The sequence below is a fragment of the Zalophus californianus genome, chromosome 2, assembly GCF_009762305.2.
Source record: "Zalophus californianus isolate mZalCal1 chromosome 2, mZalCal1.pri.v2, whole genome shotgun sequence".
In the NCBI taxonomy this organism is placed as follows: Eukaryota; Metazoa; Chordata; class Mammalia; order Carnivora; family Otariidae; genus Zalophus; species Zalophus californianus.
This window is the reverse complement of record NC_045596.1, coordinates 123140735-123168408: the sequence shown is the minus strand read 5'-3', so window position 1 is coordinate 123168408 and position 27674 is coordinate 123140735. Positions and strand designations below refer to the sequence as shown.

At 38.7% G+C, this 27674-nt stretch overlaps 2 protein-coding genes, 1 long non-coding RNA gene and 1 pseudogene across 5 annotated transcripts in view; 1 reads left to right on the top strand and 3 right to left on the bottom strand.

Moving 5' to 3' along the window:
- Positions 1–10961, top strand: part of LOC113924365 — a 93626-nt gene extending 82665 nt beyond the window's left edge. Inside the window, exon 4 of one of the 2 annotated variants that reach the window (XR_003520647.1) lies at positions 10867–10961. This is a non-coding gene — a long non-coding RNA (uncharacterized LOC113924365). Of the gene's footprint in view, positions 1–4627; positions 4764–10866 lie in introns of those variants that run through there. The other variant, XR_003520646.1, reaches the window with a different exon arrangement.
- Positions 53–27674, bottom strand: part of EDNRA (endothelin receptor type A) — a 60849-nt gene continuing 33227 nt past the window's right edge. Inside the window, exons 4-8 of one of the 2 annotated variants that reach the window (XM_027598087.2) lie at positions 14970–15168; positions 10803–10955; positions 4725–4858; positions 4193–4301; positions 53–2462 (exon numbers count right to left, since the gene is read on the bottom strand). In XM_027598087.2, the coding sequence (XP_027453888.1) occupies positions 2322–2462; positions 4193–4301; positions 4725–4858; positions 10803–10955; positions 14970–15168 (736 nt within the window). In that variant the 3' untranslated portion in view covers positions 53–2321. The remainder of the gene's footprint in view (positions 2463–4192; positions 4302–4724; positions 4859–10802; positions 10956–14969; positions 15169–27674) is intronic. The other variant, XM_027598086.2, reaches the window with a different exon arrangement.
- Positions 4870–6767, bottom strand: LOC113924359 (bis(5'-adenosyl)-triphosphatase ENPP4-like). Its single transcript, XM_035726046.1, has one exon. The coding sequence runs from the start codon at positions 6728–6730 to the stop codon at positions 5369–5371; it is 1362 nt and encodes a 453-aa protein (XP_035581939.1). The 5' UTR covers positions 6731–6767; the 3' UTR covers positions 4870–5368.
- LOC113924356 lies at positions 23327–25384 on the bottom strand (annotated as a pseudogene).

Below are 27674 nucleotides of genomic sequence, written 5' to 3'. Positions count from 1 at the left end.
GTTAGCAATAGATATCATGTAATCAACATTTTCTGTGTAGAACTATATAGAAATGAAGAGACGCTTGCAAGGCTTCTGTAAACTTTTATTTTATACTTATGGGCCACTGCCAATGCAGGGACCTTGGCTCATTTCTACAGATTTACTTGGAAAGGTGTGATAAAGGTAGAAATTGGAAATATTCCTTCTAGTAAACCATGGCTACTTACTGGTCCATAAACAAAATGCACACTGAAGCCTGTGTGTTATTCAGAAATCTATGACTTTCTGAACTTATGAAATGTATTTTTTCATATGCAAGAGAGAAAACATCTTAAAAAGGAAGGCAATTGTCTAAACAAAATGCTGTGAACTATGGCTTATATTATAGGTATATATCACTGCATGTGATGTACCAGTAAGTTATGGAATTTGACTGCTAACACATAAAGGAGCCCTGTGATTAGATCAACTGGAACCTGATATCATTTTATACATGACTATGCTAAAATATAGCCCAACAAGTCAGCTTAGTTAATTTATCATCAGCAGTCTGTCTGGTGAAGTCTGATGGGAAACATCAGACCTCTTGTCAGTTTCATCAGCATACTGAGTTGAAGAACCAGGACAATATAATACTTCAATATTTAATGACTTTTGCTCTAGCACAGGAAAAAGTACAATCTCAAATGCTGTTTTATCAAACCAACCCACCAACCAGCTAAACAAACACTATTGTTAACCCATGATTCATCCCCACTCATGTTGCCTCCCATATTCCATTTGTAATGGTGACATGTTCACAAGAATTATGAACACAGATAGATTAAAACTGACTAAGGCCAGTGGTCATGATGAGCAACCACTTAGATTCCACTCAGAGTGTGTCCTGTGGTACGACTACAGGGCAGTATTATTAGATTACATTAAATTCATACATACCATCACACACATGCATATATCACACACACACAAGTACATTCCATAAAGACAATCACAGAAAAATTGGCTGAAGGAAATGTACAATTGTTTATATATATTTATATACACACAGTAAAAGATTTTCTGCTGTACTCACAGTCTGTAAACATCTTGGAACATGCCCAGCAAAAGTCACTGTGGGCCCTTTGAAATGGTGACCATGTGAGAAGTGGGGGTGGGGGAGGTGTTTAGATTCGTACTAGAAACCCAGAGAAGTGAAGAACTGTAAGTTCATGGTGGCATTTGGGGGTAATTATATTTCACTGACATGATAAACTCAGCTGGCCACTTTGAAATGGTTTCTTATATGGAAAAGGGAATGACCAAAAAAGTCTTACCGACAGTTAACATTTTTAGAGAAATCAAGAGACTATGAGGTGATATGTAAAACATATATGTATGTGTACATATATGTATACATGTACACATACATGTTGCTATTACCAAATACACACATATACATGTTACTATTACAAAAAAAAATCCCCTCAATGAAAATTTCCAAGTCTTCTAAAAACATTCAGTCTTTTTCTACTAGTTGTGCTTTAGACATCAATACATTCCACTGAAAGTCTTAGGTATGGTTGAATGATACACACATTTAAATTTTGGTACCTGATACTGATTTTACATAAAATATCTACAGTAAAAAAGATTGGGCTTGTGAAAAATAGAACTATTTGATTCAAGCATTATTTTAAAATTTAACATAAAAATATGCTCCAGATCTCCTGTAATGAAACACCATTACAAAAGAAAATACAGGTTCTTAAAAATTCTTTGAATAGCAGCTATTACACTGCCACATGTGGATATCAGTCTGGGCTTTTTAAGTGCCTATATCTGCTGCAGCTTGAGAACTAATGTTTTAAAAATAAAAAAGTGACATGAAAAGCATTAACCTGATTGCTCACCTTACTGTGTCTGGCCAATTCAAAAAAATAGAAAATCTTGTCGTAATCGCTAAATTTTCACTGTAACCAGTTCTCACTGGACATTCCACAGAACTGCCAGGGAAGCTGTTATGTACTGGAAGACTCTATTTTCATGCAAAAGTAGTAAATATCCCTCTGATTTAGTCGAACAGTCTCCTTTCCCCCTGCCAACTCCCACCATTTTTTTAGTGCGGAATATAACATGTAGAATATGTAAATTAGATAAATTAAAGAAGTAAGATTCATTGAATTTGTGACCATAACCAGTCTACCCTCCGATGTTTTGGAAAGCATTTTTCTGGGTTTGGGGCTGAGTCACGGGAGAAGGATTGGAGAAAAGATTTCTGGAAACACAGTTGCTGTGTGTTTTTTTTTTTTTTCTCCAATAGAATTTGAAGGATTATTGATTAATATCTCTTAAGATGTTTAGTTAATACTGTCCTTATGGCTGCTCCTCTCTGTGTTGTGGTTGTTTTGTTCATGGTTCTTCCATTGTATGCTTGTTCCATTCATGGGGACTGAAGTCATCAGACTTTTGGACTGGTAACAGCAACAGCAGAGGCAAGACTGGGGGAAGGAAGAGATTCTTAATAAACGAGCCTACCAACCCATTCCCAGCAGAACACAGAAGCCTTGGGCTCCTACCAAAAAATGTGAGGACAGAATGTGAGCCTGAACAGTAATCTAGAGCATGGAGCCTGTAATCTCTAGGTAGAAGTTCAATTGTCCATTCTAGTGAAGAGAAAATAGATCCCTTGTTTCTTGTTTTAGTGATTCACCAAATCAAAGTGGAAGGGAAGGCAGTGTTAGCCCAAGGGAGCATGTCCTATGACTTGGGGTGGGCACGGTTGGAGAAGGGTCCGGAGGTGCCTGGCATTTCTACAGAGTGCATCACCTGCATGGCTCTCTGCTTTGGGCACCTCATGTGATGCTCCTCACAGCCTTAGGTGGTAGGTGCTATTTTCCCCATTTTATTAATGAGGACACGGAGGCTTAGAGGGGAAATAGGCAGAACTGGAATTAGAACCCAGGACTCTCTAGATTAAGCTCTTTCTCCTGCATATGCTACCTCTGTATGAAGATCAGTCAACAGGTAGGTTTAATTTCTGAGTTTGTACCTTGATTTTCTTTCCTGTCTAATTAATATGTAAATTAATTAAAATGATATTAATTCCAGATTATATGATGGATTAATTATGACCAGCATTTTAGTCAATCCTTCCTTGGGCAGAATCTTTCTTAGAGCACTGCATGACTTGTAAACATTATCAAGTAGACTTCAAAAAGGTAGCAGCTAGAACTTCTATACCAAGATTCACCTGTTTGTAAGATTCTTTGGTATGTCTATCTCCTTCTAGATGGTCCATTCCATGAGGGAAGTCATGGGGTTTTTCCTCTCTTCTCTATCCCTAATAATAAAAAACTCCTACTGAGAGCTTATTATTGTCCCAAGTGCTTAACATATATTAACCCACTGAATCCTACCTATGAGATAGATACAGTGATCATCTGATTTTACAGATGATCAAACTGAGGAGGCAGGAGGGGTACCACCTGGACCCGGATTAGACAGTAAGTACAGAGCTGTGATGTAAATCAAGATTGCTTGCTTCTAGATCCTGCACCCTCGACCTCTACACTACTCTTCCTAATATGTGCCATAAACTGAAGTGACACATCCTGGCCAAAGATAACAAAATCCAGTTAGGATTAATGCCGTGCTAATTGTCCCAGGAACTGGAGAGATACTTCAGGAAGAAGTACATGGAGCTTCGGGAAGACATGGATTGGCTTACCTGCAAGGAATTTTGAAGAACAGAAGGAAACTGATTTCAAATGAAATTACATTAGTTCAGATTGCTAGGGCAATAAGCATTTCCTTTTCTTGAAGAGGCTATTATTAAATATCCTATTATTTAGCAAGAGCTTTTTTAGCAGCAGATTTCATGTTTTGTTGAGGGTGTGGTTAACATCTTAGATAATGTGAGGCATGACTAGGTTGTGTGTATTTTCTGGAGCCTAGAGCTCACAGTTGAGCATTTCTTTATAAAGCAGCATACAAAATTAACATGTTATTAAGTTAGTTCTTTTTATTTGAACCCCTGAATATTTTGTTGTCTGAATTGGTATTGCTTTTCGGATAATTTTTCTGACAATATTGCTTTATGCTGACAATCTGACCCTCTGTCTGGGCAAAATAGGATTTTCACTTCTCTACTGGAAATTAGCCATGATTGTTGGCTACTTAATGTACTCCTTTGGTTGTCCTTAAAAAGATATGTGTAAAACAGTCTTACCTGGAAACAATTCTTAAATTTCTTGCTCACAAAGTATAGAGCTATGGGGTTTATACAAGAATTCATGGTTGCCAAGTTAATGCCAATGTAATCCATGAGTAGCAAGAAACTAGAACAGAAGAAAATGGAATAATTAGACGATAATGTTTTTCAATCTGCTAACTAGCATTTATCCCTAGAATAAGCATTTTTCTTGCCCAGGAGCCATTCCTTATAGGTGGCAGTCAGAATTTTTTTAAAGTCCTTGTTTAAGTGGCAGTTTCAGTTCTGCAGAACATTTACGGATATACCTGCCACTTGGTTAGCTCAAACCATGACACACAGCCCCAGGAGGGGTGCCTCAAAATTACAGATATGGCTCGCACAAACTCTGGGATCAGTCACAGGCTATGTCAACGAAAGAAAAATAATCAACTTTGTGGTTTTAATTTTCAGGGCTAACAAGATTGTGGACTAGATGGTTTTGTAAAAGTATTATAAGCACGACAATCGGAGAAACTCTCGATTTCCTAACGAGTACATGGGCCCGTACCTAAGTAATTCACATCGGTTCTTGTCCATCTCATCGTACACGGTTTTCTTCAAAATGCGGCTCAAGTGAAGAGGGAACCAGCAAAGAGCAAAAATGACAACCAAGCAGAAAACTGTTTTTGCCACTTCTCGACGCTAAAGGGAAGTGAGGGGGGAAAAAGTACAATAAGTTTAGTGTTTTTCTGCTAGAGGAAAGAACCACACAAAGGAAGTAGTAGACAGCAGAGAAAGAATTACTTTAAAAAGGGCCAGAACAGCGCTCCTCCCAGTGCCTCCATCTCGTCAAGATTTGAAGTCCAACTTTCTTTTTTTTTTTAAATTTTGATATATTTTTATTTAAAAATGTGTCAAATCTTCATTGCAAAAAAAAAAAGACAGAGGCAATATTTTTCATAAAAAAAAGTTTCCAGTTAGAGAAATAGTTGGTGTTAACTAATGATTTACTAGCAATTTTTACTATGGTCAGGGTTTTTTGTATTAGCTGATGCACAAAAACAAAGCACAAGGAAAAACAAAATAATTCTAGCATACTTGGTCTAAGTTCTTTGTCTTTCAAGGTATATTTTTCATCGTTAGAACACCATTTCTTGAGTATATCCTTGGTATTGTGACTAATCAAAGATACTTTATAAACTCCAGCACATGTTACTCAATTAAAGGATCATCGTCGTCTTCTTGCATCTGAAGTTGGGAAAATGGATGGGGTACGGACAGTCTATTCTGCATGATTATAATGAGGCACGTTAGCGTGGTTAAGACCAAGAGGGCACTGATAACAATTCCAATGGCTTCTGGGAGATTAATGCACCACTGGTCAACTAACAAACACTTACTATGACCAAAGGTTCCATTATTGGGATGTGGTTTTAATCCCAGGATGTGGCACATCATTGGATAAATATCCACACTGTTAATTGTGCTGTGTTTGTAGCCTTTGTGGAATGCTGGACTGTGGGCAGCTAGAAATGGATGCATACTAGACAAAGAATTATCATAACCATGGTCACCTAATTTTGGTAATGACTTATTTAACACAATTGTCCAGCCTTCATCAGCAACCAAAATAACAGGCTGAATTCGATCATTATGTTGGTAATGAAATCTGGCAGGAATGTCTTCTTTGAGATAAACATTCATGTGAGGGTTACAGATTTTCAGTTTGTTATAAACCTCTGTTGTATTTATTTTGGGAAGTATAGCAGCAACTGGAGTCCAGTCTTCAAGAGTGTAGCTTGAATCATCAATGCAGAGATCCAAGTTTATCAGTTTGTCCTTAGAGCACTGGGTCATCCCATGATCACTTGTAATGATCACATTGAGATCTTCCCACAATCCTAGCACCTTGAGTTTGTGGACTAGCTCACCAATAAAGTCATCTACTTCTTTCAACACTCTGTACATGTTTTCTTTATCTTTGGGTCCATATTTATGGCCACTTGCATCTGGTTCTTCCCAACAAAGTGTTGCAAAGGTAACTGGTGGGTTCGAATTCATCAGCCACATGGTAATATTATTTAGTCTCTCCTCAAATGACACTGAAGAGCTATAATTCATAAAATAGGAAGGTGTGGTATTGTGAATGGGTACGTCTGTTCCAGGCCACATAGCAGCGGCACTTGATCTGTTTTCCTGAAGCTGATTGGTCACCCAAATAGGTACTGCCTCATTCCACCAAAAAGGATCCTTGTCATCAAAGTCAGAAAAATGTTTCTTTGTGATTACATCATACATGGAATTAGCCACGATGCCATGGCTTTCTTCATACAAGCCTGTCACAATACTGTAGTGGTTTGGAAATGTTTTTGTGATAAAGACATTTTCAACATGCTCTACCAGGACTCCTTCTTTGATAAAATTCTGGAGATGAGGAAATTCATAGTTCTGTAGATAGTCAGCTCTGAAACCATCAAAGGATACCAGTAGTAACTTGGGTGGCAGGTTATGGGAAGAGTTACCTCTACAACCAGTTATAAGTCCAGAAAATAAAAGTATTACTAATAACTTCATAATGAATGTGTTGAAGGAGAGCAATCAGGGTTCCCGCTGCCGCCGGCGCGCAGAACTCAGCACTGGCGGAACCCCGCTCTCGTGGGCCCTGAGGGCGAGGCAGACCCGAAAGGACACGCGCGAGGCAGAGATCTTTCTGCGGCGCCTGTGCAATAGCGGGCGCCCCCGCCGCGGATAACAGCCCCAACCTCCCCGAGAACCGCTTTGTTGGGGGCGCTCTGGAGTGTGCTGAAGTCCAACTTTCTAATCAAGGAGTTGCTAATGATTCTTTTGGGCAGCTGCCAGGGAGGATGGTGGCCTCAAGCTGGTTATTAGGGTCAGGACAGAAGTTCATGTCAGGGAACTGGGAACTGGCTGGAGCTGAGTGCGTGTGTGTGTGCGCGCGCGCGCGTATGTGAGTGACTATATGGGGGGGAGGGTTAACTAAAAGCCTAACTAGCATTAATGGCAGCATGGCAGTCAAGGTGACAGAAGCTAGCATGATAAAAAACGAACAAATCTATGAAGATATTTGGAAAACAGAAGTAGGGAATAGAAGAGAAAAAGCCAATAGCTATGTGTTTTCTCCATTTCTTGATGTTGAAGAAAGCTAGCATTGGGAGTTTTTTGCTTTTAAAATTCTTTTATTAATGACATGTAGCTTCCAAAGACCTCTTGTTTGCAAACAGAGGGATGAGGGTAAAGGATTATCAGCAATGATGATTAGAATGACTGGGACATGATGACCCCGGGCGACTTCAGTTTGAAGGTTTACATACTTTAGAGTTCAAGAGATTGTGTTTGGATGCTGGTAGCAGTAGAGTTCAAAAAAATCATAGGTTAGGAATTATCTGCAACCAGACATTTGTGTGCATCATGCTTGAGTATTACAAAGCATGCATTTGAAAGCCTAACTAGGAACATAAAATGCAACTTGTCTGTAACTGGGATCAGTTAATGTCAAAATAAAATTGATTGAAAACAGAATTTGGCAGGGTAATGCTGGTTCAACCCAAAGCATATAGCATTAAGTATGGGAAGCCTACAATAAACCCACATGATTAATAGAGCCATTTAGAAAGATTTCAAGGCAGTTGTCACCAATTGCTGCTCTAGCCCAAAGGACTGGAGTTCTTTAATCTTTCAGAGTTATTGGGTGGGAGGCTGGGCTATGGCTTCAGAGAACATACAAGCTGAGCAACAACTGAGAAAATAGAGTTCCAATCTGTAGGAATAGGGGCTCATTTTAAAGGGTCCTTTTGTGTACACAGAAAGACAGTGTGACTGGAAAAAGAGAAAAGGAGGGTACTGGGGGAGAGGTTATCTCCCTTGAGCACATCCTCAAGGAGGACAATCCTTCAAAACCTAATATTAATATGTTGCCATGGCAGTCTGGTATTTGCTTAACCAGTATCTATTCTCCGGTTTTCCTTACTATCAGTCAGATCCTTGATTTTGTTGCTGCAGCAAGAGAGCTCAGGCTAATCATCCGCAAGCCACCTGACACAGTCTGACCATGGAGATCAAGTAGAAATTGTTGTGTGAGGTTTCTGGAAAAGCTACTAAAAAGTGGAGGCTAGTCCTCTGATGCGCACACACGAAGGTGACCTATATTCTTTCCCTTTTTGCTGCCTGGAAATCTGATATAAGGGTAGAGCTGTATCTCCTGTCTTCTAAAGGAAAAGTCAGCAAAAGAGCTGAGCCCTGGCTTCTGAGTCCCTTGAGCACTGAACCAGTGACATCTGATTTTTTTGCTGTGGGAGAAAGAAGAAACCTTCACTTGTTTTACTCAATGTTATTTTGGGTTTTCTGCTACCAGCATCCAAACACAATCCCTAACTGATAAAAGTTGCAGTCAGAATAATGAAGAGAAATTCGAGAAAACCACGCAGGAAGCATGACCAAGAGCCATATACTGGATACTGGTCAAAGGGTGGCAGGGCTTTTCACTGTGAGCTTAGCTCCCCACAGTCCCAGTGGAAGGCCTTCCAGCCAGGCCTGCTCTCTTGCTGTTAGAACCTGCTACAGCTTTGGGTGTGACACTACGCAATGCCTCATAGGGCCAAGACTTCAGTTTTAATCTCCATTTGGATGAGCCAATCTCATAAAACAAGTGTATAAGGACATCTGTCCTCCCTATATCACAGGGTGCTTGGAGAAATCAAATAAGCAAATAACTTGCTCTTTGTAAACTTCAAGAATGCTATGGAAATGTGAAGCAGCATCCTATTATCCTCGTGACCAATCCCTATTCAATTATTTTCAGAGCAGCTACCATTCATAGCTTAAACAGGCTCAATCATGGTACTAATGAAAAACTCAATACTGAAAAACACTGTGTTTTTGTTTTTTGCTTTTTACAAATCTATTCTAATTAATTACCTCCACTGCAGGAGTGAGAGGCAAGAATTGTTTGATATATTTCCCATCTGGAGCCCTTGAAACATTCATGCCTGAACAAAGTCATACTCAATATACTTTTTCTGTTAAATTTTACTAAAAGATAATAGCTACCATTTGTATGCATGTTAGATTTTACAAAGTACATGTATGCACTTAATTCCTTTGATTTCTGTAGTGATATCAATTCATATACTATTATGCCCAATTTACAGATAAGAAGCTGAAGCTCAGAAAAAATCAGTACAGTAGTGGAAAGGAGTCGCTGATGAAGAATGGTGTTTGTGTATGGCAATTGTAGAGGGCAGATTTACTGGCTTCATCAACAACTCATTAGCTTTTTGTGTGGTTGGGTGTTCTTACATACTTCTCTGCTAAGACTGAGAACTTACCTGTAGTCCTGCTTTTACTCTTTCAATTACTATATATCAAACATTTTCTGGGTACTTACTATGAGTTGAGCTCTGTTAGACACTGTATATGCATTAGGTAATCCCCTTGATGTATTATTATATACATTTTCTTTAATTTTTTTAAGACTTAAAACTGAATTGATATTTGTACAGAAAGATGCAGGTATTATTATACGTATTTTATGAAGAACTAGAGGTTCCGAGAGAGTAAGCAATTTGCCCAACATCACAGAGCCAGCTAGTGTAAGTGTAAAGGTTTGCCCTCTAAACACATGGCCCTATCTGTTCTATTTGCTGCCTGGGGATGGGGGTTGGAGGTCCAACAGCATTCTCCTGTTGATATGTACAATTTTGGGGCTCTCAAAAATTTGACCTCTTTTTCTGTACCCAATCCCATATCCTATCATGAGTCTTACCTTAGATATTTCTCTAATGAGGTTCATCTCTTTTTCCCACACCCCAAATGCATGTTGCCCACACCATGTTCTCACTGGGCTCTTGTCCTCGCACCTGAAATGCCCTCTGTCTTCTCCTTCCCCATCAAACCCATTAATCCTTTATGAACAGTTCAATCTCCCTCATTCATGACAAGTGTCTCTGTGACTTGGTCTTACATCCTCCTTGGCTTCCCACAAAACAGTCTACTTCTACCATACATACCTTGTGATTCTGTTTTCCAATTGTTTGTATTTTATTTCTGCACCAAGACTGCAAAGCCTGCGTCTTTGTGTCCTGGCACAGTGCCAAGCCCAGTTCAATTCACAGACACACAAACACACATGTTGAATATACTCTTGGCAAACTAAATAATAGTTCCTCTCTATTTGGCTCTGCCCCCAGGGTCACCTGTTTTATCGGCAGGCTCTCCATATTCACAAAAGAAATTCCTGGGGTGCCTGGGTGGCTCAGTCATTAAGCGTCTGCCTTCGGCTCAGGTCATGATCCCAGGGTCCTGGGATCGAGCCCCGCATCGGGCTCCCTGCTCAGTGAGAAGCCTGCTTCTCCCTCTCCCACTCCCCCTGCTTCTGTTCCCTCTCTTGCTGTGTCTCTCTCTGTCAAATAAATAAATAAATAAATAAATAAATAAATAAATAAATAAATACAAAAACTAAAAAGAAAAAAAGAAGAGATATTCCTAATATTATAACTATAAAGAAAACAGTTATAAGAGACTATATTTTTAGGAAACCAGGCTACATCGGCTAAATACAGTATGTAGGCTCTCTGTTGTCCGGGACAAATCAGTCTTGGCCAAATTTTCATGAGCTTATGAGGTTTACCTGTTTAAGGTGCTCACTGAGGGCAATTCTCAAGCTGCCGTTCCTTCTGTTTAACATCTCACAGGTCATAAGGGTGTAGAAGATCGCAGTGCACACCAAGGGCATGCAGAAATAGAACCCGAAGAGCCACCAGTCCTTTACATCTTGGTAAAACTGTAAGGTGAAGAAAAGGGAGAGAAAAGGAGGGGCATTATAATCTAAATTTATTGGGCAGTGCCTCTGGTAGCTTCAAAATCTTCACGCCTGCAGGAATGTTTCTATGTGCACGCCCTCTGGTTGTGGCAAAGGGCTTGGGGCTGAAGTTCAGAACTCAATTAAATTGGAAACTCCAAAAATCATCCTGGATTTATAAAAGCACATGAAGGAATGGCACTTCAAAATAAATTATCCTGACGAAGATACGTTTTATGAACTGAAGTTGGTTTTAATTACACAATGGGAGAGCCCTAATCAAGAAAAAGAATTCTCTTCCAAAGCTCATAAAGCATGATTTTGAGATATACAGAATATGTATTTATCTTTACTTATTGATAAGCCTCAAAATTTTGCTACTGCCTGGTTTCCTTTTGCCCCTTGTGGTTAAAGTGTACTTAATGTGAATCTTGTTTGGTAACAGCGAAGGTTATGAATGGCTTGTCTGTGTAGCTTTGGTTCCTGGGAGTTAACCCTTTGCCTGGTATGCTTGCTATGTGACCTCGCAGCCGGCCAGTTTGAGTCATCAAAAACCATGCCCTTTCTCACTCTTGTAATACTTATCACCTGGAAACTATTGAGGCTGAGTATCTTATCTAAAGGCATAGTTAGCATTATCTCCTTGTGGGCAGGATTTGTAAATGCGAGGATTATTCAGTTTTATGTCTTTTTAAAGGAGAAAATTTAGTACCCAATAAAAATGGAAATTAGAAAATTATAGCTACATTCTTCCTCCCACTAAATTAATCACCAACTTAGAAATGCTTTCCCCTATGCTCTTTCTCCAGATTGTTTATTTACGAAGGATAATGCGGCCTCCTGTATCATCTCAGTTCCCACAGTAAAAAATAATCATGCTGCTCTGTGAAAAACTGGACAGTTGCTGAATATAGAAAGAGGCCCAGTAGGCTACATTTGTAACATGTCTATTAAAATAATCTATAAATGGTTCCTGAGGAAAAAAAAGTTCTGGGCAGAGGTTCTTAACTGTTCTTATGCCATGGACTCCTTTGGATGTCTGGTGAAGGCTATAATCCTTTCTGAGAATAACACTTCTATATGCATAAAATAAAATAAGATTACAGTGGTAACCAATTACATTTAAACACAGCTATTGAACTATTGAAAAGAAAATTCTGATATAGTAATAAAGGTGTTTCTTAACAAATTGAGGGAAAAATCTAATGGTGGTCCTAATAACTATCAGAAGTTGAAACAATGATGAGCATAAATGATATTTCAAGATTATCCAACTGTTATTGTGACATGAAAATGTTATTTCCATTAGTGGAAATATAATGGTTCTGTTAAATATGATCATGGTTTGTTGTCTACATTCATAATAGAAGGAAATGATAAATTTCAGTTAGAAGTTAGTGAAAATAAATATGTAATTTCTTTTCCATTTAAGTTCACAGACCCCTGAATTCTATCCTAAGGTTAGTGCAAACTACCAAAGGCGTAGGTTTATTCAGGTGTGTTCATATAAATATCTCCCTCTCCACATCACATGGTAGAAAGATTTCAGTACTGAAGTCGAAAAACCAAAAAAAAAAAACAAAAAAAAAAACAGAACTCTTTAAGTGCACACAAACACTCCTTTGAGCAACCCCTTCACTTGTAACCGGGTTTTCCAGACGCATTGATGACCGGGTGTGAATGCTGCAGAAGTAGCTGCAGAGCGTCTAGATGCTGACCCCTGAGGGGTCTGGGCGGAGTCCCCTGCCGCCTCCAAGGCAGAGGCCTGTAGAGAAAGGGGTCACACATTTCTTTTGAACTGATGTCATCAGCCAGGGTGTGGGGAGACCTCCCTCCAGCCTAGGTTAGAGCAAAGTTGAGGAGGAAAGAATAGAACACAAACTGGGGAATCAAATGAGAAAAAAAGAACAGGAGGAGAAAAAGAATCTGAAAACTTCAGGCTTGGAACGGAATCTAAAAAATGATCAGTTTAAACTCCTACCCGTTACTGAAACCCCCTAAGGTGGCTAGCCTTTGCTTGCCCACTCTATATGGAGACTCAGTCTTTGCAAAACAGCCCATTTCATTTTGTCTAGTTCACATGATTAGTAAGCCCCTTCTTGACATTGAACTCCTGAAGGCTAGTAAGCCCCTTCTTATAATGAGCCTCTTCTTTCTAACACTTTAGTCGGGAATATCTAGATTGCTTATTCCCAGTGCCCAAATTCTGATAACCTCCTGCCATCTACTTTGTTCTTTCACTATGGAGACTGACTTAATAAAATGGTCAGTAGATAAACAGAATACCTTCATTTTACCATTGCCAGTTTGGCAGTTTTCAAGAGCACTTTTTAAAAAAAATTTTTATTTTATTATGTTATGTTAATCACCATACATTACATCATTGGTTTTTGATGTAGTGTTCCATGATTCATTGTTTGCGCATAACACCCAGTGCTCCATTCAATACATGCCCTCTTTAATACCCATCACCAGGCTAACCCATCCCCCCACCCCAGGGGGGGATGTTTGTTTGTTTCTCAGAGTCCATAGTCATTCATGGTTCGTCTCCCCCTCCAATTTCCCCCCCTTCATTTTTCCCTTCCTACTATCTTCTTCTTCTATTTTTTTTTTAACATATAATGTATTATTTGTTTCAGAGGTACAGGTCTGTGATTCATCAGTCTTACACAATTCACAGCGCTCACCATAGCACATACCCTCCCCAATGTCTATCACCCAGCCACCCCATCCCTCCCACCCCCCACCACTCCAGCAACCCTCAGTTTGTTTCCTAAGATTAAGTATTCCTCGTATCAGTGAGATCATATGATACATGTCTTTCTCTGAATGACTTATTTCGCTTAGCATACTACCCTCTAGTTCAAGAACACTTTTAAATTTAAAATACGAATTTCCAAAGAGGAGAACTTGTCAACTGTAAAACCACTAATTTTGTGAATTTTCCATGTTAGGAAAACATACCTGGAGATGTCTGTAAATGATTAAATGTGGAATCTGAGCTGCATGAAACCTACATCAAAGCACTAAATTATGCTGATTTAAGAGAAATAGTTATCCTTTTGGTTTTTCTCCTCAGTCTACATTTGACTAGTTTGGCAAAGGAAATGTGCATTTTAAACATGTTTTCCAATACATTCAGTTACATAATTAAACTTTTCAGAGAGACATTAATGTGGTCAGGTGTATTAAACGACAAGGAAATTTGTTAAACTAAAACTTTTTTTTTAAAGCTTTTATTTATTTGAGAGAGAGAGAGAATGAGAGAGAGAGAGAGAGAGAGAGCACATGAGAGGGGGGAGGGTCAGAGGGAGAAGCTGACTCCCTGCTGAGCAGGGAGCCCAATATGGGACTCGATCCCGGGACTCCAGGATCATGACCTGAGCCGACCTGAGTCAAAGGCAGTCGCTTAACCAACGGGAGCCACCCAGGTGCCCCAAACTAAAACACTTTTTAAGAAGTTCTGCAAATTTATATTATTTGTATATTACATGCAGAATTTGTACGAATATAAGTACATGCAAGTATGGCTTCCTACTTTAAGTTAATAACTCTATCTTTTAAAAAATGTGAGCAATGTGCATTTGCCCAAGTAACCTAAAATACCTATCAGCATGCCTGTCAGATGGAAATTGTTGTGCTGTATTACTTATTATAAAAACAAATAGCACATCTGTCTTTCTTAGTTTGCTTCAGTATATGTGTTACTGAATTGAACACTGAGTAAGTTTGTTTCAGATTCTGAGTTGTTTGGTGCAGAACAACAGTCGTGTCTACAATTGTGCTATAAGAGTGAAAACAAAATAGTTATTCTGTTCAAGAAGTGAAACCCTCCTATAACATGTACTTTTCACGCAGCTGAAAAGTACATGAGTGAACTGAAGGAGTAAACCATGCTGGGCATTGTAGAGAGACTACCATGAAGTCTTGGCGATGGTAAAGTATAAATGAAGACCTCCCCCGCCCCCCAATTAATTTCCTTTATACTCGCCATACCTCCATGAATTTTGACGTGGCATTGAGCATACAGGTTTTGTGCTGTTCACCCTTGTATTCAAAGGGCACCATGACGAAGCCGATAGCTTCAGGGATGGCCAGGATAAAAGAAAGGATCCAGATGGAGACTATCTCAATGGCAGTGATCAAGGGAATCCCAATTCCCTGGACTCGACTCCAGGAGGCAACTGCTCTGTACCTGAAAAAAAAAAAAAAAGGGGGGTGGTGGTGGTGAAGGAATGCAGTCGTTAGGAAATTTAAAATGTATTTCAATTAAAGAAATTAGAAATGCTGGAAAGATCTTCCCCTTGGCCAATGATGAATCATTGGCTTTTTAGGAACTTTCCGTGAGCCCTGATGTGAAAAATAAGTGGAACCATGATGAGTTCCACCCCTCTGGGAATCAGTTGCCAGCAGGCCTAAGTCTGAGATCTTCATTTGGGGTTCGGTAAAAGCTTGTGACAGATTATAATGTGGCAGCATCAGATAGATTTGCCTGTGTTTTTTTACGTGGGGGGGAAGAATTGGATGATGGAAGGAGTAGTGAAAGCTGCTGGTACTCATTCAGGTCATATCTTATTTCTCTTTATATATTAGAAAAGAAACTTGAGGGAGGTGGGTGGGGGATGGGCTAGCTGGGTGATGGGTATTAAGAATAGCACTTGTTATGATGAGCACTGGGTGTTGTATGTAAGTGATGAACCCCTGAATTCTACTCCAGAAACCAACATTACACTAGGTTAACTAACTAGAATTTAAATTAAAAAAAAAAAAGAAACCTGAAACATTATCTATGAGGTAGATCTAGATACCCTTAAGTGGATAGTAGGCATAAATAGTCCATCATCTTCTCCTTTCCTCTACTCTCACTGTACATCTGGTACTGTGGCCTTGTGCCATGTGACAGCATTAAAAAGTAAACATTTTTGGTAAATGTCAAAGAATGACTGTATCTCTCCCATTATGGTCCCATGCTAGAATAGATAAAATAGAGTTAAAGATACCTTTGTCCCTAATCTTTAGACTTTATAGTCTAATAGAAAAGAATGGTTCATACCAAAATATAGAACATAAATGTAACAGAACAATGATGTCAATCAAAAAACTGGCATTAAGAAATAGTTTACCTTATTTTTTACTTCAATATTTTTGTAATAATAATCACATTTCGATGTTAAGTCTAGAGAAAGTTTGGTCTCAGAAACTCTGCTTTGACCTGATGTGATGGTCTGATGCTAACGACTTTTAGACCTACTATTAAGATGGGACCTGTGACGTGGTATGGTATTTTTGTGGCTTCATTCTTGAAATGTTTTTTGCTGTTGTAATGGAAAGGAAACATTCTCTTTTTATAGCTTTCATTAGATAATGCCAGAAGAAGACTGTAAAACAGACCAAGGCATTGGGGACAGGTGCACATGGGTTTGTAGGATACGTGACTTAACGTCAAAGATTTGTCAGTGAAGCCAAGGCAAGCTACCCATATCCCTTATATTTAGTGTTCTGTCTCAGTACATCTATGAAAACACAAGTCATAGGAATTATGCTACCTAGTTCTTCACTGTAGATTAGAACCTATACTTTGGGTATGCATGATGATGCCACATGGCATAGATATAGCACGATTTACTGGAGAAATGTCTTTTGCAAAAGATTTTTAGGGCAAATAAGATTGGTGTCCAATACAAATCTTTAAAGAAGTCTGGATTAGTTCAGAAGAGAATAAAATACAGCTATGCAAACAGACCAAGAAAATCCTTTCACGATATAGCCAAGGTTGCATTTTTAAATTTATGGTTATTTCCAGTGGGATAAAGACTGCTATTTATTTTGCTTTTTATTTCTGTTTACTTTTCTTTGTTGCCTTATTAGACTGGCAGCCTGATGTCCAGTAAAAGCTAAAAGGAATGGAGACAGGATGTCTATATCCTGAAGCTGTCAGTGAGTTATATCTATTTCTCTTCTCCTTTCCCTTAGAGCAACTATCAGGAAAGGTGATTTAAATAAAATGCTTTATCTCCTAAGGGAGTAAGAAAGCCAGATTTCTTAGGCAGGATTGGCGATAGAAGGTGGTTTGAGTAAGAAAATATGGTCAACATGCTCTTATGATGAATACATTCAGAGTGCAGCTTCATTTTATAATGTGCCATAAGCTCCCAGAATATTACATATTTATAATTTAATGTAAATTCAACATTTTAAATAAATAGAAGTAATGTTTAGTGTGTAGTGTAGCAAACCCACATGACTGAGAATTAGATTATTTTCATTTGTAATCATGTTGATTTTGATAACATTTCCATGAGATGAGAAAACAATCGTAAGAACAATTAGAAACAATCATTTGTGATGATGCAGGCAGGGAAAGGTGTGGAAAATCAGAAATACTCGATGTTTCAAAAGTGATGTCTATTTGGAACATAATGATACAACACACATATACGCAAATATGTTCTCCTCACTAGGTGTGATCATAAACATCCTTCAGTGGAGTTGGTGTATACATATGACATCCTCACTTGCCATAGAAAATCTGCAAGTGTAGATTCAACCACTAACAACTGATTGTCCAGAAATGATGTCTCCTTTTGGAAATGCATTCTGCACTTGGCTTCTACTACATTCTTCTGTTTTTTCTCCAACTGATCCATCTCATCTCCTTGGCTGGAACCTGCTCACTTCTCACACTCGTAGCATTGGATTCCTCCTTAGTCCTTGGACCTCTTTTCTACTCTGTTGACACACTTTCTTTTAGTGATCCAGCCAGTCTCATGGCTTTTAGTATCATTTAAATTTTCTAAATACTGATAAATAATTCCCACATTTATAACTCTAGCTTAGAATCTCGCCTCTAGCTCCAGACTTGTCTATCCAACTGCTTGACTGAGATGGTCACTCGATATCTAGTAGGCATTGGAACTCACCCAAGCCAGACTCCTGGTCCTCTTCCATGACAGCCACCCTGACCTCTCTCCAGTCTTTACCATCTCAGGCCCAAAATTTGAAGTTAGCTTTCACTCCTCTTTTTCTCTTCATTACCACACATCCAGTTCTTTAGCAAACCCTGCAACCTCTTCCTTCACGATACATCCAAATGCAACCACTTCTCACTACCTATCCTGTAGCTTCCGAACCATTCTCCCTGCATCCACTTTGTCCTCCTGCACTCTGCCCAGAGTGAGCCTGTTAGCTCGGAAGTCCATCATGTCATCCCTCTGTGAAATCCCCCAGTGGTTTCCCACCCCAGTGGGAATGCCTACTGGTGTCCTCAGAGCTGCTTCCTCATCTCCTTCTTTGCTCATCTTTTCACAGGGTTCTTCCCTGAATATGCTATTTGAAATTGCCAGAATCCCCTCCAGACTTACCCTGACCTGCTCACTCCGATTTTTGTTTCTCCATAGCATTTATTACCATGTAACCAATCAAGTATTTTATGTATTTTGTTTATTGCTTATGTCCACCCTTGTCTTTAAAATACAAGCTCCATGAGGGCAGACATTTTATATGTTGGTCATAATACCTAGAATAATAGGTACCAAATCAATATCTGTTGAATTAAGTGTCTTTGTTTGTTTCCTGGCCGTGCATTTATCTTTATTGGCTAAAGCCAATAAAACACACTACATTCTGAGCATTTTCTTATTTTTCAAGCTGTCCCTGACTAGGCAACAGATAAAAAGCTATTACTTTTAGAATCCTAGAATCAAATAATTTAAAAAAAAAACCACGAGGGACCCTTGGGCTGCTCTTTCTCCCCTTCATGTTCTACTAGTTGGGAACCTGAGGATTAGAGTGTTACTACATCCTCTGCCTGGTCTCCTGTGAATGTGGGGAGCCTGGACCAGGGCTCTGGTCTGCCAACTCCCAGGGGAGTCTTTTCCCATGACATCACCTTGTGCCCTGTTATGTGATGTACCGAGATAAAAGTATAAATTACATGTTTTACTTATGTAAAGATGTTTGTTACTGTATATGTCTATAAATATATTTTTACATGTTTTCAAGGCCAAAGGCATTTAATGCATGTTTTTGAATTTTTGAGGTACCATCTGGGATGGTCACTAAATTTTAAAATATTTATTATTGAATGTGCTTTAAAACAATATAAAATAAAACAAATTCAAAAGATACTGCTTCAACAAAATCTATTTTTATTTCCTCTTATTCTTTGTCTATTTCTATTTGCATAAGCATAATCTAAGTATATATTACAGTCATATCAATTACAATTTTATTTTTAGTTTTATCCACTTTTCATTATAAAAAATGTCCCTGGTGTGCCTGGGTGGCTCAGTCAGTTGAGCATCCGACTCTTGATTTCAGCTCATGGTCATGGTCTCAGGGTCCTGGGATGGATCCCTGAGTTCTCAGTGGGGAGTCTGCTTGGGATTCTCTCCCTGTCCCTCTGCCCCTCCCCCCCACCCCAGCTTGCTCCCTGTCTTCTCTCAAATAAATAATCTTTAAAAAAATGCCCTTATGCTTCTACAGAAGCATGGCATTTATTAATTTAATAGCTACACAGTGTAACTGGATATTGATACAGTTTACTTAAATATTTCTCCTAAGTTCACATCGATTTTAGTGTCTCAAGATTGTGAATAACCCATCTATGAATATGTTTGTACATATAGTTTTTTTTCTCTTTTTGAATGATTTTCTTGCATTAATTATCTTGAGTGGGATTATCGAATCAGAGAAGGACACGGTAGCTGAAGTACTTTAAAAAAGTTTCTATCAGTTGCCTATCAATACCTGCCTACATTAGAATTTATTATTTTTCCTTCAGTTCTGTCACTTCCATTAAGTCTTTGCTTCTATCCTTACCTATGCACATTTTTAACTAACAGCAAATACAATCATTTGTAATGTTTGTTCATGATTTATACCTCTTATGTGATAGACAAACCAACTGCCATACAGAGGTTTGGAGGCAAAATACCAGCAGGAAGAATTTGAAAGAGAAACCAGGCATGGTGGATTAAAAGATAGCGGTGAGTACTTTCACACTTCTACAACTGAGTCTTTCTTTCTTCCTTCCTTCCTTTTTTTTTTTTTTAAGATTTTATTTATTTTTTGACAGAAAGAGAGACAGCAAGAGAGGGAACAGAAGCAGGGGGAGTGGGAGAGGGAGAAGCAGGCTTCCCGTGGAGCGGGGAGCCCAATGCAGGGCTCCGTCCCAGGACCCTGGGATCATGACCTGAGCCGAAGGCAGACGCTTAACGACTGAGCCACCCAGGCGCCCCTTCCACTGAGTCTTTCAATTGGGCTGGCCTGTGACTGCTTGGACCGGCTAAGTAGAGCTGGAAGGATGCTTTGTGGGTGGCAAGCCTGGCCTCTGAGCAGAGCTGCAACTGCCTCCCAGAGCCTTAGGCCTGTCTCAGAGGACGTGCTGAGAGGTGCTAGACTACAGGAGAGGGAGTGAGGCTCTGACGAGCTCAGACTTCCAGCTGTTCTTGCCAATGGGCTAGTCATGTGTCTTGGACCCAAGAGACAGGCTTAGCCACCAGCTTAAATCCACCAAAAGACCCAGGCGAAGTGACAAGTTGTGGAAGAATTGCCCAAATTCCTACCCCATCACATGGTGAGATAATAATAAAATGGTGGTTGTCTAAAGCTGCTAAGTTTTGGGGTAGATTGTTATCAAAGAAAAAAAAGATAGCAAAATTAACCAGTCGCTCGATCTTGTCAATAGAATTAAGATAAAAGAATACATAACTATGTGCAACAGGGCACAGACCCCAAAATGAGATCCCAAGTTGCCCTACAGTCAGCGTTGGCTTTGTCTCTGTCCCAGCCCTGGGTTCTCTCTTCTGGCTTTGACTCCCCTTTCATGTTTCCCCTACCGTCATGCAGCAAAGGGAAATCATACCGCCAGGAGAATAAGGACAAATCAAGTCTGACTCTAAAAATGCAGTTTTCCAGAAAACCACTTTCACGTTTCTTGACTTAGGATAAACCTTTGAGAACATCATAGAGACCACTTAGCAATTACTTGAAATGCTGGTATGAAGAGCCTATATTGGCTTTTGAATTTGAGGCTTACCAAACAAAACTGCCTTATTCATAGGTCTCTGCAACTTTTCCAGGTACCTAATTATACATTCTTCCTGGAGCAGTTGTTAAGAGAGTTTTATCTTTTTACAGCCTCCTTCCCAGGCAATTTTTAACTACAAGTTAGAGCTGTACCCAGACCTTTTTACTGGTCTGACCCCATCATTTTCCACTTTAAACATGACAGTTAACTTTACAAAGAACAGCATTGAATTCCCCTTCCATTCTGCCTCGTCTTTTTTTCCCCCCAAACAAACTCAAAGTAACATCTGAAATTTGTCACTTATGGCATGCAAAAATACCTATTTTAATTGTTGGTAATGGCTGATTAGTCCTATTTTTTTGGGGAAAAATTCATTCATGTTAGAAGTATATTGCCGTAGCATTAAAAAAAAAAGTCACTGATAAAGCTGAGTAGAGGTCAAAATTGTTTCTAAATTTCCTCAGTCTTTCCTGAAATTCCTGTTTTATCTTTTTCTTAAGTGACTAAGGATGCAAAGTAAAAATCAATAAAAGTTAGATTTGAGGAGGAATTGGTGAACAGGTAGAGCTGAGGCAGGTCCATAGTCGATATTAACAATGAAAGCTCATCTTTTCTGGGGCAATTCATGGGTTTCCTCTTACTCTCTTGTTTACCTTATTCAGATTCAAAGCTGATAGTGAGACAGCTAGATTTTTTCTTTCATCTTTCTGTATTCCATATTCATTGAATAATCAATAAAGTAATAAAGAAATTGTATAGAACTTGGATATATAGTTTCTCTCATTATTTTCTCTCAAAAACAACAACTCTGAAATGAGAGATATATTTAAAATATATTTAAAAAAATCATAGGAACTCTTCCTGAGCTGTAATTTGATTCATTCAGCTCTTAAGAGGAAGGCAGGGATTCCCAGACTGCAAATTGTTTTGTAATATGTTCCAGTTTCTCTCTTTTTACTTCTTGTTTTGTTTTTATTTTTTTAAAGAGGGATTTTCTAAAAAAAAAAAAGTAAAGAGGGATTTTCTTATTTTTAGTAGAATATAATGCAACCAAATCAAGACCCAAAGCAAATGGTATCTTATCTTCTGGAATTAAGTGTCTATGATTCATTCTCTAGTGTGAAAGCTTTTTTTTTTTTTTGTCATTATACAGATTATTTATAAATATTAGGAACACAGTTTATAAAAGAATAAAACTCCTCTCTAGAGCATAAGACAACAGAACAAAGGTAGGTGCTATTATACAAATGGAATGAGTGAACATAAGACTGTGATTTTCAAGCACACTTATATTACACACAATTTTAAAACTATCGAATCTTTGAAACTGTAGAATTGATAGAGGATGTATTTAGGTATTAGTTCAGAGACTTATAAAACAATTTTAGGGGTGATATTTAATGTGTGGGGAGAAGAAACTGTTTACTGTATATAACTATCATGTTTCAAGGGACATGACTTAACAGTAAAGTTTTTATTATATTTTATATTTGTTATATTTTATATTAGTTATTCTAGAAATACTACCTAAATTAGAATGACATTATATATTCCTTCTCTAATTCCATTCTAATAGTCTACAACTATATCAAATGAAATGAGGAAAGTTAAAGTTTTAACATTTTAGATAGCCAAGTTACGAAAGGAACTAAAGAAAGAAACTCAGATTTAAAGTTTCAAATACCCACTGCATTTGGCACCTTTTCTTTTTTACTACAAAGTATTTCCTCTTAGAAATGGGGCATTTAGTTAATTATTGTTTGTGGTGACCTCAGCTACAATAAAAAAGAAGCCAACAGAGACCACAGACTCACTAGCATTGATGGAAAATGATAGTGAAGAGCCAAAGCACAAGAGACCACAGCAGCCCGGGTAACAAGAATTGGGTGGAAAAGCGAGCTAAATCTTCCATGTCTTCACCTTTCAAAAAAGTCACATTACAATTATTGACTTTCCTACTGATCCAAAATTAAGAAAAGGCAAAAAAAGTCAGTATTCTGTCTGCCGCATTACTTATATTTAATGACTAACAATTTAAGACTATTAAAAGTGAACAAGCCAACATGATGATCAAACCTGTTTATACTCAAGGAACATAGTAAACTACTTGACAAAATTCACCTTTCTTAGGAACTCCCTCTGCTGAGATTGACAAGGTAGGATTAGCATTCTGCTGCACAGAAGGCATTCCTGCTATAACGTGAACATCAGTAGAAGAGCTCACTGCCATGAATACTTAAGTACTTGGCCAACTCCTAAGAGACATACCAAGCTACAACAAGCAAACAAAAGCCCCCAGGAACAACAAAAGCCCCATTCCTTATCATCACTTTATTTGTCCTGTGCTGTTCCAGCCTCTGAGTACATGGGGCATAGTGCTGCATTCAGACGGCATACAAAAGCATCAGTTTCACCTCCTAACTCTGTTAACTGCTCCAGTGATGACACGCATGGATAATGGTCTTTTAACATATCTAGCAATTTAGAAGTCTTCTCTTGAATATGTCAAGAATGTCTAACTGGTGTTAGAAACTTTAGCTCTTTAAATGTAGTATCTGTGTTGTCAAACTGGATCTTCTTTTTTACACTTTGTAGGTATGGTGTAGTAGACACATTATATTTAATTAAGCAACTGCCCCTGGTTTCTGTACTGGGGGTTTTTAACATCATTGGTTGGATCTTTTGTTTTGTCATCTTCCTCTTTTTCACCATCTTGAAATACCACATTTCTAGGTTTCTTTTCCATTTCTGGTCTTCCTGACTCTAGATTAACACCTATATCTTCACTGTCGACTTCTTGGATGTATTCCTTAGTTGCACAAGCCTCAATATTTTCTCCATATTTCACTTTTTCTTGACTCTTCATTGTTAGAATATCTGCAATTGCATGTTGCATCTCTTCAATAGGCTGAGCCCCTGCCAAAATAGCTTTCTCATAGATTGTGACAATATTTTCAATAGGACTTGTGAGCGGTTCAATATGTGCAAGGCATATCCAATATTTAACAAGTTTTTTGGCATCTGGAATATTTTTAATCAGGTCATTCAGTATGACCAATATTTCTTCTTTTGGGCACCCCTCATTAATCAGGTTTAGGCATTCCGAAAATGTCTTGTTTACTTTTTCAGTAAATAATCTTTGTTCATCTTCTTCCACCATGGTTGTCCAAAAGGACCCAACTGAGTTTTCGTTTTGCCCTTCAGGCTCAGGCTGGGTAACCACTGAGCTAGGAGGCCTTTTCAGCACTTTTCTCTTACCAGCTTTCCACTCACTCAGACGAGCTTTTCTGTCTTCTGCTGTTTCTTTGGGCTGAGCCGATCTATCAAGAGTTGCTTTTGCTATAGTGTATCTGCGAGGGTCAATGCTTTTTGATTTCTGTATCAGTTTGGTGTTAGAAGACGAAGCAGGCCTGGCTACAGTTTCAGAAGTCAGGCTTCTTGACAGTGTCTTCTTTCTGTCTACATCCTGAGAACTGGTTTTGGCACTAGATGAAACCGTGTTTGATTGCAGTAATTCTTTCTCCCGAGGCCCTTTCCGGATTGTAACATTGGCAGTGGCTCGCCTGATGCCCCGTTTCACAGTGTCCTGAGCACTGTCGCAGTGACTTCTGATAGGAGGCTGCACCAGCTGTCTGTTCTGAGATGCAGTGCTCCCAAGTTTAGTGGTGGTCACCATGTTTGGGGCTCTATCACTTCTCACTGTTGCACTTCGAGTGTCTGTGGGTGGAGGCTCTGGGTCTTTAAGGACAGCAGCTGAAGGCTTCTTCGTTGTTGCAGAACTCTCATCTCTGACTAGTAGGGGCTTTCTAAATGAATTAATCTTAGACTGAACAATTTGGCCATGGTAAGACCCAAGCACAAGCTTCTTGGACATGTTAGCATCGTGGTTTGGTTTTTCTATGGATATTTGTTTCTCTTTATTGTTGTTTTTAAGATGAAACACTTGGCTTAATATCATGTGTTGACTTTGAGGGTCATCTTTAATTGGTACAGACTGTCCCATTTGATTATCCTCAAAATTATGTGTCAACTGCTATTGTTGAACTGGTTAACTCATTAGAAGGTCTTAAAGGAATACAATTTTTTCCGATTGTTATATGATTTTTGTTCCCAGGAGGTCTACTGACATTTTCTTTACCAGCCATTTTTGTTTTAAATTTCAGAACTTTTGTCTCTTCGTGGACTTGGCCCTCAGAGTTCATCACTTTCTGGTCTCTACTGGGTATGTGATTTTCCTGTTTGTATGCAAAAAAAGTTTTTCTTTTTAACATATGTTCCTTGAGTTTTTGTCTTCTTTGTTCTCTGAATGCGGGCTGAGCCCTCTGGCTCGGGGGCAGCTGCAGGTCCTGGGGCACGGCTGGGGTGCTCATGGCTGCCACCCAACGGGGATGCGCCTCGTCTCCCGCAGGCCCGCACTGCGTGAGCCGAGGCCCCGGCACACCAAGCTTTTGAAATAGAAATGTCAAAATAGATTCCCTACATTCAGGTCCCAAAGCTTAGAATCAGTACCAAATGAAATGTAAAAGCAATAAAAAAGGAACCAGGGGACAAAGAATGTTGAGTTTATTACCAAGGAAAACCTCCTAGAGTAAGGCAGATTTTTGTGGCAGTGGAATTTTAAAATGGTTTATCGTCTTGATCTAAAACTGAGCCCAAGTCTTAATGAAATAGACACTTGATGCCATTTCCTCTTTCCTTCTTTTAGCCAAGAACATGTCATTGGATACACAACTGATAATTTGTGATGGAACATTTAGTTCATTTTTCTCCATGCATGGGATGGGAGCGGGGAGGATGTGGTAAGGTGAGGTGAGCCTACACCTGACGTGAGAACCTAAGATTGATTCCCTCCATGCCCTCCATGCCCCACACCCTTCACCCCATGACAGTAGAGTTTCTACTGGGGAGAATGAAACTGTGCAAAATGGTTGCTTGAGATTCCCCCAAGGAAGAAAGAGAGGGAAGAACAATGCAGGGTTTTGATGATTTAGGTGATTTAGGCATCCTGTAGCCTAAATACCTTCATGTATTTCCTTTTCCCTTGTCCTCAGGTTGCTGTCTTCACAAGTGTGAAGACTTCTAAGGGCCAGTGGCTGGGCTTTATTCTTCATGTCTGTGCATCATCCCCTTTCTGCCTGAGCCCCCGTGGAACTAAATTATGAATTATGCTTCTCAATCTAGGGATAATTTCTTATACAATACGTCACTAAGGAATAAGTGCCTTAAAATATTTTTGCAACAAAAAATTGAGTACCTACACTTACATAAAATATAAAAGGGACCACTATAACTATGCCACATAACACAATTCACAAAATATACTCTACATTTTCTCACAAGAAAATATATCACAAGGATGACAATTTGCCTACATTGCTTACCAAACCAAGCAAATTCTTTCTGCTCTCTTTTAAAAATATTTATTTATTTACTGGTATTGAGGTATAATTGACGTAAGACATTATATTAGTTTCAGGTGTACAACATAATGATTCAGTATTTGTATACATTATGAAATGAGCACCACAATAAGTCTAATTACATCCCTCACCACACATAGTTATAGAATTTTGTGTGTGTGTGGTAAGGACTTTTGAGATTTACTCCCTTAGGAATTTTGAAATATGCAATACAGTATTAACTATAGCCATCATGCTGTACATTACATTACATGATTTATTTATTTTATAACTGGAAGTTTGTACCTTTTGACCCCCTGTAGCCATTTCACCCCCACCACCCTGCCCTTTGGCAACCACTAATCTGTGCTCTGTATCTATGAGCTTGTTTTTTGCTTAATGTTGCTTGTTTTGTTTTTTAGATTCTACATATAAGTGAGATCATAAGTATTTGTCTTTCTCTGTCTCACTTATTTCACTTAACATAATGCCCTCAAAGACCATCCATGTTGTCACAAATGGCAAGATCCATTCTTTTTTATGGCTGAATAATATTCCATTGTTTATATCTACCACATCTTCTTTATCCATTCATCCATGGATAGACACGAGTTGTTTCCACATCTTGGTTATTATGAATAATGTGGCAGTAAACATAGGGCTGCATATATCTTTTCAAAATTAGTGTTTTCATTTTCTTTGGATAAATACCCAGAAATGGAATTGCTAGGTCATATGGTAATTCTATTTTTAATTTTTTGAGGAACCTCCATACTGTTTTCCACAGCAGCCGCACCAATTTACATTCCCACCAACAGGGCACAGGGTTCCTTTTTCTCTGCATTGTCGCCAATACCTGTTGTTTCTTGTCTTTTTGATATCAGCCATTCTGACAGGTGGGAGGTGATATTTCATCATGGTTTTGATTTGCATTTCCCTGATCATGAGTTCTTCCTCTCTTTTGGCTTCTCTTTTTATCCATGCCTCTCAGGGGATTTTACTTACGTGTCTTAAAAAAGATGTTATTATTTATAGGAAACAAGAATTATCCTTGTCTTCATTCTGTTTCTCATTCTTTTTTGTCATATGCTGATCCTATCTGGCTTTGGCTTTTGGTTGGATGTTTCCTCAGAGGTGCAGTTTTCTTTTGGGATGCTGGGTTTCTCTTTCCCAGCGCTTGTTATCATCCTGGTTTTTAAAGCCTTTGGGACAAAGTTTAATTTTTTAAATAAAATGATATTTTCCCAAATATGATGGTGTTTTTGTAAAGGC